Below are 12,228 nucleotides of genomic sequence, written 5' to 3'. Positions count from 1 at the left end.
ACTTTGCTCCATCCCCATCACGGTGTTACACTCTAATTTGAGGAGGCGTCTCTCCCTCATCGTATTTTGATTGTCTTCCAACTTGAGCACTCATCTCCCAGAGCTCTTTCTTAGAATAAGATATTAGGAACTCAAAAATCAAATCAGTAATGCACTGAAATTTGTGTTTTATATCAGAACCTCAGAACTAACTTAAACTCTGAAGATGCTGCCAAATTGCCTCTTGGTTGTTGTCAACACCTCTGATATGGGCTCCCAATTCATGGTCACTCCATGCACAAGGGAATGGAATATTGTCCACCTCTATGTCATTCACATGGACCCTTACATATGAGGACATTGGAATCTATAGAGGTTTCTTTAGATGATTTTTCAGAAGTAAATCTCCAGGCCTGTCTTCCTAGCCTATTTTAGTCTAGCCTGGGTGGTAGAGTTAGTTAATATAGTGTCATATTGCTAATTGTAAGTTTGGCATTTCGAGTCCACCTCTCAGTGCCTTGGACTATTTTCTTGATTATGTACTTCCAAAAACTCAGCCATCGAAAACTCTACAAGACACAATTATTGTCTAGCATACCTATATCATTCTTTATACGTCAGAAATGACTTGGTAGCATGTGGTTAATGTTCTATGAGACGATGCAAGTGGGCTTCAAAGAGTTCGTGGAAATTTAAAAATAGATTTTTAAATTCTATTTTTACACAAAATTTTTGAGGCCCCCTCCATATCAAGATATGAAAACTATGACCTCCAGGCCAAACCTGGTCAGCTGTTATTTTTGTATGGCCCACAAACTAAGAATGTTTTTTGTATTTATATATATACTTACATAAAATCTTACTTCTTAGTCCATAAGCCTGAAATATCTCCTGTCTTGTCCATATCTATGCTTAACTACACTTGTCCAATAAAGTGTGTCAGCCCTCCAAAAAATCTCCAAATTCACTGCCATTGAGTTGAGACCAACTCGTAGTGCCTCACTCTCTCTGAGAGTGTGAAACAGCGTCTGTGGGGGTGAGACTACAACTACACATCTTCAGGGAGTAGAAAGCCCTGTCTTTCCCCATGGAGCCGCTAGTGGCTTGAATGGGTGACCTTGTTGTTAGCAGCCCAACATGTAACCACTCTGCCATGAGGGCTCCTGTGAAAACCCTAGGTCTCCACTATGCCTGGCAAGTGGTTATCTGCCCTTCTGAACACCCCACAACCATGTACACAGTATGTTATTCTTCAAAAATCAGAGCAGCATATGAAATAGAAAATATGAGACATGCATGTGAATCAAACTTATTAGCGGCTTATGTTGAACTACTTACAGCTTCCATGTACTATAGTAACATGATTAACGAAGCCAACCTCACTGTGAGGAGTAAGTGAATTAATGCATGGGTGGTGCCTGGAATGATGACAGTGCACTAATCAGTATTTGTTTCTTTAGCCTACGCCTGAGACTATCAGAACTGTAGTATGCCTTTCCTGAAAAAACCTTGATCTTTAAGGAAGTTTATAACATTTAAGCTTTGAGGGGGGTTTGCTACTTCAAAGAACAAGACCTTAAATATCCCACACGCAAAAAAATTTTAGTTGTCAATGAATTAATTCCAACTTAAGGCAACTCTATTATGTATCAGAATAGCCCTGTGTTTTAGAGTTTTAAATGGCTGAATTTGGGGCACCAGATCAATAGGTCTTTCTTTCAAGAGGCCTCTGAGTGAACTTGAACTACCAATCTTTTCATAAGTAGCCAAGCACATCAACCTGTTTGACCCTAAGATGAAATTATATCAGTAAAGGACTTTAACTGTGAAAGGCCACAAAAATACTTATTAACATGCTCTCAGAAGCCACTGTCTCATGAAAATGCGGAGAGAGGAAATCATTTTAAGAGCCATCTGGTGAAACAAACTGCAGCAGGTCATTTTTAAGGCATCTGCCCCAGAGGTGTGTTATGCATTTGTACAAAGTCAGGATGGAGGTTGTGTAGGTAAGGTATATTGGTAATAATATGCTTTATTGTTCAACTATTCCTATGGGCCATTAGTTCTTGCTCCTAGAAGGCATTGCGATGTAAATGAATAAGCACTGAACTTGCCATTAAATGATCTTCTCTGAGTCCTATCCCAGTGCCTTCCTCATCTAGGTAAAATAACTGGACTCCTATAAGTTGTTTGCTCGATTTATAGATTTAAAGAACCTGACACTTGCTGAGGTAGTTAGGTTATTGTGCCAACCTGGCTGATAAATACATATGGGATTAATTGAAGGGCAGAGGGATAAATGGCTCCGTGAGCCTCACCTTTCTAGTTCTTGGGTTTCTTGCTTTGTGATGGTCGGACCAGGGTGAAGCTGCCTTAGCCAGTTCCCTGCTTCAGCTGGCAAGGCTCACTTCCTGCAAGATATCCTCAAGGAGAAGCCACATGGACCTACCCCGATGCAGCCCTGGGTGCTGTATGACTGATTCAGCTTTCCTGCTACAGTCCGCACCATTGGGTGTGTTTTGTGAGATGGAGGAGGACTTTGTGGATTGGTGTCAGACATATGGGTTAATGGGTGAATGTTGGACTTGTGGGTTTGGGCAGCACTAGGTTGGGATATTTTCTTAATGTGCACTTAACCTTTATATAAAATTCTCTCTTACACATGAGTTTCTGTGGATTTGTTTCTCTAAAGTACCCAGACTAACATACTTGCCCTCCATGCCTATTAAGATTCATGAGAACAATGATGACAATGATTATAAGGATAACTTGGCTTTCATTTCTAAAGTCTCTCTGGGTTTCTGGCACCAGTGATGGGTTCCGACATTCTATTTGGGAGGGGCATGAAGAGGAAAAGGGAAGATTGGAGCATGTTTCTGCTCTTCCACGGGCAAGCGTACACTACTGCTTAGAATATAAATTTATCTACTACAGCCATGATTCAGAGCTGATGAAGATAACATGAGAACAAAACCTTCCTCCCAAGGTCTCCTTGATACACCTCTGACTTTGAAGGCCTAGTGGACCTTCTCCCTGACTCTTTTGGTGCATGCACCACGCTTCTCAGTGACCCTCTAGGAACTCAGTAGGGATATGATGAGTGGATTTCTTCAGGCCCTTGGGCATTTAGCCCAACAACATAGCTTATTAACTTCAAGACTCATCATTTCTGTGTATTCACAGCCATCTGCTTTATGGAACTAGTGGGGCGGCAAGCTCCATGTGCTGATTAGAGTTCGCATTTAGCATTTATGTTCCCATGCTTTCACTGTTTACTGATAATTATTTTGGTTCCTTGGGAACGAATCTTATAATCCTAGGGAGGCAAACACAGATGCAGATGGCTACAAATCACAACCACTAGGATTGGAATTGATGACTTTCAGTCTCTCACTCCCATGAAGCAGGGCTGAATTTGGTTAGGTTTCAGCACAGGTGTGGGGCAAGGGAGAGCGCTAGAGAAGGCTGCAACCACAAGGGTCCAGGGACAGTCACTGCGCAGACTCTCTAGGAGTAGGGAAGGCACGTACACCATCACCAAGATGACAGCGATGACCAGTCCAGGGTTGGAAAGCTGTCTCAAGATCTTCGCCATCCAGCTGGGGAAATCATGCTCCAGTGTCTCACCAATGACTTCGAACATCCGATTTTTGCCACTGATGGGGAGAGAAAAAAAAGGGGGGCGGGGATTAATTTACAATGTGGGGGAAGTATAGCTATAGCAAGAAAAAGGAGGGACTAGAAATCGACTTTCAAAAATCCGTCAAAAACACACCCCTATGAATCCCAATGATTCATGATCCAGAGAGGTGAAGTGTTTCATTTATTTAAGCATAGGCTAAACCAATAAGAAGTAAATTTGAAATCGTTTTCCACCCCTGACTAGCTGATATATTGCCCTCAGCTTCTCGGCCCATAGATAGGACATGAATTATGTAGCCACCATACTTAGAAAGTTGATTAGAGCATTAAACGTTGGTTGATATTGTTTGATTGTTTGTTTGAATATATTTCTATGATTCTGATTGAAATATATTTTGCAGAGAGCTTATAAGTATGCCCCTTAACCAGCTGTTTTTATCGGCTGAGGAAAGAGCATACTCATGTTTTTATTAACTTAAAAATAAGCATAGAAAAGGTTTCATGAAATAAAATACGTAAATAATCCAGTATTTCATTTCACCCATTAGCTTTCACCTCACTTTCCATCAGAATTCAGAGCAGGGAATGAATAAACATTTTTCCTTTCAATGTGTCTATTCCTGGATGGATTTTCATAATTGCTACCTTAGCTCTATATTCAAGAAGACAAGGTGGAAAGAGAAAGAAAATAAGCCTAAAAACAAAGGTCCTTAATGAGTTGATTTGCAATCCATGAAGCTGAGAATCAGCCACTATCACTGAAGAGATGAGAACAGGGTGTTCATTTTAACTTAGCATGGAGTGTCCAGAATTGTAAAGTCATGTTTATGGGGTCAAGTTACTTTTTTTACACATATGCATACTGATTCAACTGTGAAAAGAACTAATTTGGGGAAAGCTATTGAATTGCTTTTTTTGCTGCTGCAAAATTTCATGTAGCACCAGGATAAAGTTTGGCATGTAACCCAATATAATGTTTTGAATTTCATTCTTAAATATTTTACCCACACATGAGCATGACCTACATTTCTCAACCCAAAATTTGTGTCTCTCCTGACATTACTGGTAGGATCTTTCAATAAGCTGAAAGATTCTAAGTATCTCTTAAGAGTCACTGGTCCACAAAATAAAGGGTCCACCTGACTTCACAAATGATGTATTTACATTCTAATTACCGAGATTTTGGATACAAATGGTTAAATATTTGGCTACTAACCAAAAGGTTGCTAGTTCAGAAGTATCTCAGTAGAAAAATCTGGTGATTTGTTTTGGAAAGATCCTAGCCATGGAAAATCCCTTGGTGGGAAGTCTACTGTGATTCACCTCATGATCTGAATCTATTTCCCACTTAAAAAAAAAACAGATATATGAGCAGGAATTAAGCCTACATACCACTGGATTTCTTCTTATTCATCATCACATTTTACTTGCCCGTGTTTCCTGCTTGCCATATATAGGCAAAGAGGACCAGAAAGGGTGAAAGAAGTCATCCTCCTTTCTATAGGCTCCAAGGCTAATGATGAATGGGTCAGAGGGGACTAAAATTGTATAAAATACTCCCTTCCCACAAAAGTCTTAATATCCAATTCGGGTCTATTTTCCAGGCATGTTTCTTATCCTAACAAGGAACCTGAGTCTCTTAATTATATACAAACTACAGGAGTATCTATAAAACCTGGAATCCCATTTTTCTGGTTGGATTAGGTCATAGTACTCCCTAAGTCCTTTCGTATCTGTCGGAATATATATATATGGAATATATATACAGAATATATATCTGTTGGAATATATACCTGGAATATATATCTGTCCATATATCTATGGAATATATCTGTCCATATACGTGGAATATATACACAGAATATATCTGTCAGAATATATATGGAATATATCTGTCCGTACAGATATGGAATATATATACAGGATATATATCTGTCCATAGATATGGAACATATATCTGTCCATATATATTCCACATATATACAGAATATATATCTGTCCACATGTGTGGAATATATATGTCCATATATATGGAATGTATGGAATATATGTGTGGAATATCTATACAGAATACATAGCTGTCCGTATATATATGGAACTCACTATCACCTAGCCAATTGCGACTCCTGGCAATTCAAAAGGACGGAGTAGAAGTGCCCCTCTGGGCTTCTGAGCTGACAAATCTTTACAGGGGTTGAATGTACTGTTCATAAATATTAGGTGATCACAAAATATTTAGCACCCATTTTGAAACCTGGGCAAGAGATGTGATAAATAACTAAAAAGAGATAGTGTGTAGAACCCGCTGTCATCAAGTTGATTCTGACTTATAGCAACTCAATAGGGGAGAGTAGAACTGCTCCCTACAGTTTTCCAAGACTCTAAACCATGGAATGCAAAAAAAGCCCACCCAAATCTATCTTGAAAGAAGTACAGAATGCTCCTTAGAGTCAAGGATGGCGAGACTTTTTTCTCACATACTTGGGACATGTTATCAGGAGAGAGCAGTCCCTGGCAACGCACAACCTGCTTGTGACGTGAAGAGACGGTGAACAAGTCTCTTGACAACATGAAAGCCACAGTGACTGCGACAGCGGTCTTGAACATGACAGTTGGGAAGATGGTGCAGGCGGGGTCTCATTCTGTTGTACATAGAGTTGTTGGAACCGATTCGACACCTAACACCAACACCGCTCATGATCTGCTGTCTCCATGAGCCCTTCAAATCATGTTTGCCAATCCGCTCCCCACACAAGGGGCCGGTCGAGTTCGATGACCTTTACTGAGCAGGCTGGGAAAATCCTTTCAAACTCGGAGTCCCCAAAGATGATAAGCATTTTCTATTCATTCCTGGGGCAGAAAAACACTTTCCAACTTTTACATCAAAAGTACATGAACAAGGCAAATTTTCTTTCGGACCAAAAAAGACTATCTAAATGCGACAGAGACATCCTTTCCTGGTATTCTCCAAGACGTATTTACCATTTTCTGACCTCAAAATAATGGAATATGTGTTTTGTTTTTTGCTTTTGCTTGCTGTGAGGAAACACATCGTCAATGTGAGATATGAAGCCTTCCCTACAGACCGACTTTTTCCAACCAACTCCGAGTGACTTGGTCTTTGGCGTAAAGAAAATCGCAGCAGTTAAAGGTCAACATGCCGACACGGAGCAGAGTTGTCCGTGTCCAGCTTAAGGACATTTTGAATCTGAATGCCTCTCTGTAACCAATCATTTAGGTTCATTTTCAGGTTGAGTGGTTTCCCATATAGATGGCTGAGGTCCTTTCCTAGGTTTTACTGAGAAAGGTCCACGGGCCTATTAAAAAGTTAAACATACACCAAAGACATTACCTGGGTGTTAAGTTGTAACAGTAGTTTGCAATGAACTGAAATATTGACATGGCTAACTGGCACTTCGGTGTCTGGTGATTTGTAAAAGGCGTTGTATTTCAAGACTGCAGTTTCATATTTAGCCTGCAGATGTCATCGTCTACATCATTTCAGCCTCTTGGCGAGGAGCGTGAAGGAAACACAAAGCAATACACGGAAGGAGTATATAAAGGAGCCCTGGTGGCATTAGATGTTGCAAGTTGTGCTTCGAACCACAAGGTCAGCCGTTTGAAACTACCGGAAGGAACTTGAAACTTTCTATTCCCGTAAATTTCAGGGAAGTTCTGCCCAGTCCCGGTTGTAACCCACTCGATGGCAGTGAATTTTCACAGCCTCCTAAACATGCCAGAACTCCAGCGCTCCCCACTGGGTAAACATTTCTTGACAAATCCATAACCACTCATGCGATTATGAGAGTGGAAATGCCTCTTCCAGACATCCTTGGTGGATAGGCAAAGAACTTGTTGAGTTTAGTAAGTTAAGACCTAGTAAGTTAAGACCGAGCGTGAAGAGATTACGTGTGGGTGGTCCATTTGGTGTCATTACCCTTGCATTTCACATTCAAGCATTCTTCACTGAAAAGGAGCGCTAACTCAGGGGCATGGTACCTAGTGGCTAGAGACGAAGAGAGCGTTTGGGTTCTATATGGAAGAAATAAAAGCCCAACTCTCCAGCTGCCACTGGTATGTGCCACAGAAAACCGTCTGTGGAGCCAGACTGGAAATGTACGCCCACCCTCGGGTCAAAGAGCCCCTTAACTCGTCATTACTAACTCAAGTGATGCAGCCCTGCTATTTGAGGTGAAGACAAATGAGGGACATTATTCAGTTTTATTGTTAGCAAGTTGTGTTTTGGCTTATAAATTCTGTGGCTCTCATTCTATTTATTATACTATAATAATCATTCCACTTGGTCAGTAGTTTGTGGGGCAGTTTATTATTGTCTCAACTCCCACCAGGCCATGTGAGAAGTAGCAATAGCGTATTGTATGTAATAGCCTAGTCTCAGGAAAACGTTCACATCCAGACTAATGTAATAAAACCTCTTATTTAAAAACAAAAACAAAAAAAAAAACCCTCTTATTTATATCCAAATAAGGAAATGGTTCTGATTCACCCTCCGTACTTTATCTAAGCAGGGACTGTAACATTCAATTATATTTGCGACTGTAATTCTCACATGAGAAACTAATGGGACGTGCCCAAGACTCGATCTTCATGTCAGATACTGTAAGGATCTCATTTCTATGTAATGCAAATACTATTATTTGAAAATAAAATACAGCTTATTCAATACGTAGACACCCCCCTCCCCCCATGTCCCTCCACCCTGGGAAGAAAAGCGTGCCCACATGGAATGACAAAATTGAGACACCTGAATGGACCGCAGTCAAAAGACGGCGGCAGCGAGACGATCATGTACAAGACCGGCATGGTGGACAGGAAGAGGATGAGCAGCAACATGCCCAGGTAGAAGTTATTCGATCTGGAAGCCTTGAAGACCCTGGCCTCGGGGACATTGCAGCACATCACGGCCCAGCACTGGAAATACATGGATGTGTGCAGTCGAAGAATGTTGATGCCAGGGAGGCAGGGGGCATAGAAGGAGCCCATCCTAGGAAGAAGAACAAGACTCCGCTTAGTGGAGGCTTTCCTTCCTAACAAAGGCGCACACCAGTGTATTTCACATGGCGCTTCCCTACAGAAAGCAACACTACCTGGTCACTGCATTCACACAAATCCTGTTGATTAATACATCTGGTAATCTGTTTTTATCTTCTACATGTATGTGACCATGAGCCATCATTGTAGCTATTGTGTGCATGCGAATCATTAAATATTCCTGTCATCTTTAAGACATGTAAGCTACAAAGGAGATAGCATATTTCTATCATTCGTTTTAGTTTTCTCTTTTCATTCTAAAATAAACTTAATTTCTCCTAATAATCTTATCATTGATTACTCTAGCTTAAAAAATGAACCTTTTAAAGGAATTGCCCATTAGAACTCCTCATTCTATTAGCATAAACGTGCATTTGAGTTAGTTCATAAAGGCAAATTGATTTTTGCTTAATAAGAAAGAAAACATAAGATAATTTTTTAATTTTTCGGATACTGACCATTTTTTTAATTTGCAGTTGCTCTGCTATTCTAGAAGGAACCCCAGTGATGTCGTGGATTATGTACTGAGCTGTTAATGGCCACGTTGCCTCTTTAAGCCCACCGGCTGCTTTGTAGGAGAAAGATGGGGCTATCGATGCCCAGAAAGATGTGTAGTCTCAGAAGGCCTCCGGCACAGTCCTCCTCTGCCTGAAAGGGTCTCTATGAATTGTAATGAACTTGACGGCAATGGGCTTTGTTGGTATGGTGTATTTTAAAGCTGGTTTGGATGGTATGGTATTTGATGTGATGTTTTTGTGTCCAATATGATAATATTTGATTATTAATTTATAGCTAGTTTAATGTGTTTTGTGATGAAAATTTCAAACATCTATTTGGGACAGTTGGGACAGTTTAAAAGATAGGACTGTTTATCAGTTTGCTTTCTTAATGTAGATTGTCCTAGGAATCCCCTACTTTGTGCATCGGACTTTTTAACAATTGATTTGAAATAGCCCTTTTAATGAGAGACCAGTCAGGAGGGGTCGTGTTTTACTTGTTGGCTTAGTTGATTATCTAAACAAAATAAACTTCCACTTTCTGTTATGGAAAAGCCCTTTAGCATCACAAAGTAAAATAACCATCAGTATATTATATTAGTCCAGGACCTAAAAGAGGATGCAGGCACACATATTTAATAAGTATACATCGAGTCCTGTCTTTTAAATTGTCCCAACTGTATTACAGTCCTCAACATTGGGTCATATTTCCTGAATATGTAGGGCAATTCTTCACGAAGGGACTAGCTGGAATGAGATGAAGAAACTGTTTTGCTGTAACTGAATGTATACCAACCCAAAGTTAACTTATTTCCTTGAAAAGTGGACTCACCAAATTTGTATACATTTATGGAAAGGATCCCAGAGGATGAATCTGAATGATATCTTTCCTAGAAGTGAATCAGCCAGCGATATTATAGAAGGCTAAATGATTTTCAAAAACTGGTGAAGTAGATTTTGGAACATCACCGGTATCTTTCTTACAGGAGATCAGCAAAGAGCCCCAAGAAAGAGAGTGAAAGTCCAATGTAAGGGACCCAAACTGTACGTGCTACCAGTTAGTGTTGGAGAGGATAGCTGTGATGTCACATACGTGTAGAATAATGATCCTCCTCCCCCCTTCCCAAATGTCAGGCTGGGACATATGTATGACTCAGTTTGGCCAATAAACTAGGAATAGAGATAAGTGGAAACTTAAAAATTCCTAAAGTGGAAACTTTGAGATTCTCGTCCTCCCTATTTCTGTGACTAGAAAGCTCCTATTCGCTCATTCTGGGTCTCCAAAGGGAAATTATGTATAAGAGCAGAACTTCCCACCGACTCATTGGACAACGAGTATGAACAGGAAATAAACACTTGAGAATTTTTTTGGCGGGGGTGGGGTGGGAGATGGGTCAGATTTTTGGCCAGCACAATTTATTTCACCTTAAAATTAATTTTATGTATAACCCAAAACCTAAATTTACCTAAAATCACATTTATAAACGGACATAAGGTCAGAGTTGGCACTGACTGGCCGCCACCTAAAACCAGCAGCCTATGGAGATGTGTGGAGACGTAGGGAGCCGTGTCTTGCTTGTATAGGTGCGTGCTTAGTTTAGAGGCGTGAGTCTATAGATGAACAACCACACAGAACCATTACGTAGGGGAATGGGCAGTGAGACATGACATCTGAGCTGTGTCTCCTCCTAGCTGCGTTCCAGACTCGCTGATCAGTGTTGGGGCACTAAATCTCTTCATTAACGATTCCATCGTTAGTCAGTTGACGAGCACTGTACCACCTGCCCCTCCTGAGAAGATCCAGCACGTGAAGATGGATCTGATTTGACTCTCCTCCCTGTTCCCGTGGCAAGGCAGGTGACAGGGAAACACTTCACGTTTTATCATCTGAGAAAATTAGTAGAAAACACGGTTGCAGGACTGGGTGGAGAATACACAGGGAGGCAGTGTTTAGGGGCACAGCCCACACCCATGTTCTTTCGCACTGCCCGTGATCTGCTGCCTCTCTCGACTCTGATTGGATGGAGAGTTCATCCCTGAAAAACATGACCACCCAAGCCTACAGAATCTATGCCAACAATCAGTGGGTAGGTCGTGTAAAGGTCTGTTGAGAGTGTCAGCCAAATTCTCATAACAAAATGGATTTAACTCATAGAAATATAAGTGTAATACGTGTAAAGGGCTCCTTCACGACCCAGCAACTCCAAGACCAGTCACCGAACATCTCTGGTCACACACCAGCTAAACAGACACAAACTCTCCTCACACTTCTACATTCGTTTTGAGGACATTACTGATCTAGGAGATCGGACCCTTATGCTTTAAAAATCAGTGAAATTGCCATGAGTCAGGCTCCTTAGGCCGCGTGAACCTTCTAAACAGGTTACACACTGACCACATTGTCTTTCCCATGCCACGCCCTGCCGGACCTGACAGTTGGTAAGAGCGTTTGTTGAACAGGCTGACCTGAGGGTGAGTAATAAGGCTTGTTTTGTGACTGCTATTTGGGGTGTGTGTGTGTGTGTGTGTGTGTGTGTGTGTGTGTGTTTTCTCTTTGTTTCTCAGACTGTAGACTATAGAATGGCTGTGAACATCAAAAGAAACACAATCTCTTTCTAAAATTCTCTTCCAACTTCTACTGTCTAGAGAAAACAAATGGACAAAACCTGATAGAAAATGGAAGAGAACAGACTTCATCTGAAAGCATTTGGTAGAAATTTCAGATATTAAGAATTACAGTATGAAAAATAGCAGATGAAATGGTTTCAAAGTTACAAGTCAAACCAACCAGCACAACCATCATAACGGCTTTCCTGACAATAAAACATAAATTTCTAGGCCGATCTGTTGTCTTAGCTCAGACAGAACACAATAGACAGGCAGCAGATGTCTGCACAAATGGCACGCATCAGGCCTGAGGGAATGATGGCACTTTGTGTAAGAGTTTTGAAACTGAAATATAAGGCAATGGATTCTCAGTACTCCACTAGCAATGTAAGCCATTTTCTGGCATCACTGTAGACAGTTGCAGAATCCACCAAAGCTCCTCTATGTTGGC

General features: G+C 40.9%; 1 protein-coding gene across 1 annotated transcript in view; it reads right to left on the bottom strand.

The window, feature by feature from the left end:
• TMC1 (transmembrane channel like 1) overlaps positions 1-12,228 on the bottom strand; it is a 148,137-nt gene that overhangs the window by 7,860 nt on the left and 128,049 nt on the right. The window contains exons 16-17 of the mRNA XM_013007512.1: positions 8,387-8,626; positions 3,510-3,635 (exon numbers count right to left, since the gene is read on the bottom strand). Coding sequence (XP_012862966.1) covers positions 3,510-3,635; positions 8,387-8,626 — 366 coding nt within the window. The remainder of the gene's footprint in view (positions 1-3,509; positions 3,636-8,386; positions 8,627-12,228) is intronic.

Source organism: Echinops telfairi, unplaced genomic scaffold (assembly GCF_000313985.2).
Source record: "Echinops telfairi isolate 266 unplaced genomic scaffold, ASM31398v2 ScPeMD7_22;HRSCAF=79, whole genome shotgun sequence".
NCBI classification, from domain to species: Eukaryota; Metazoa; Chordata; class Mammalia; order Afrosoricida; family Tenrecidae; genus Echinops; species Echinops telfairi.
Note: the sequence above shows the minus strand (reverse complement) of the source record. Positions and strands in the feature narration are given on the sequence as shown.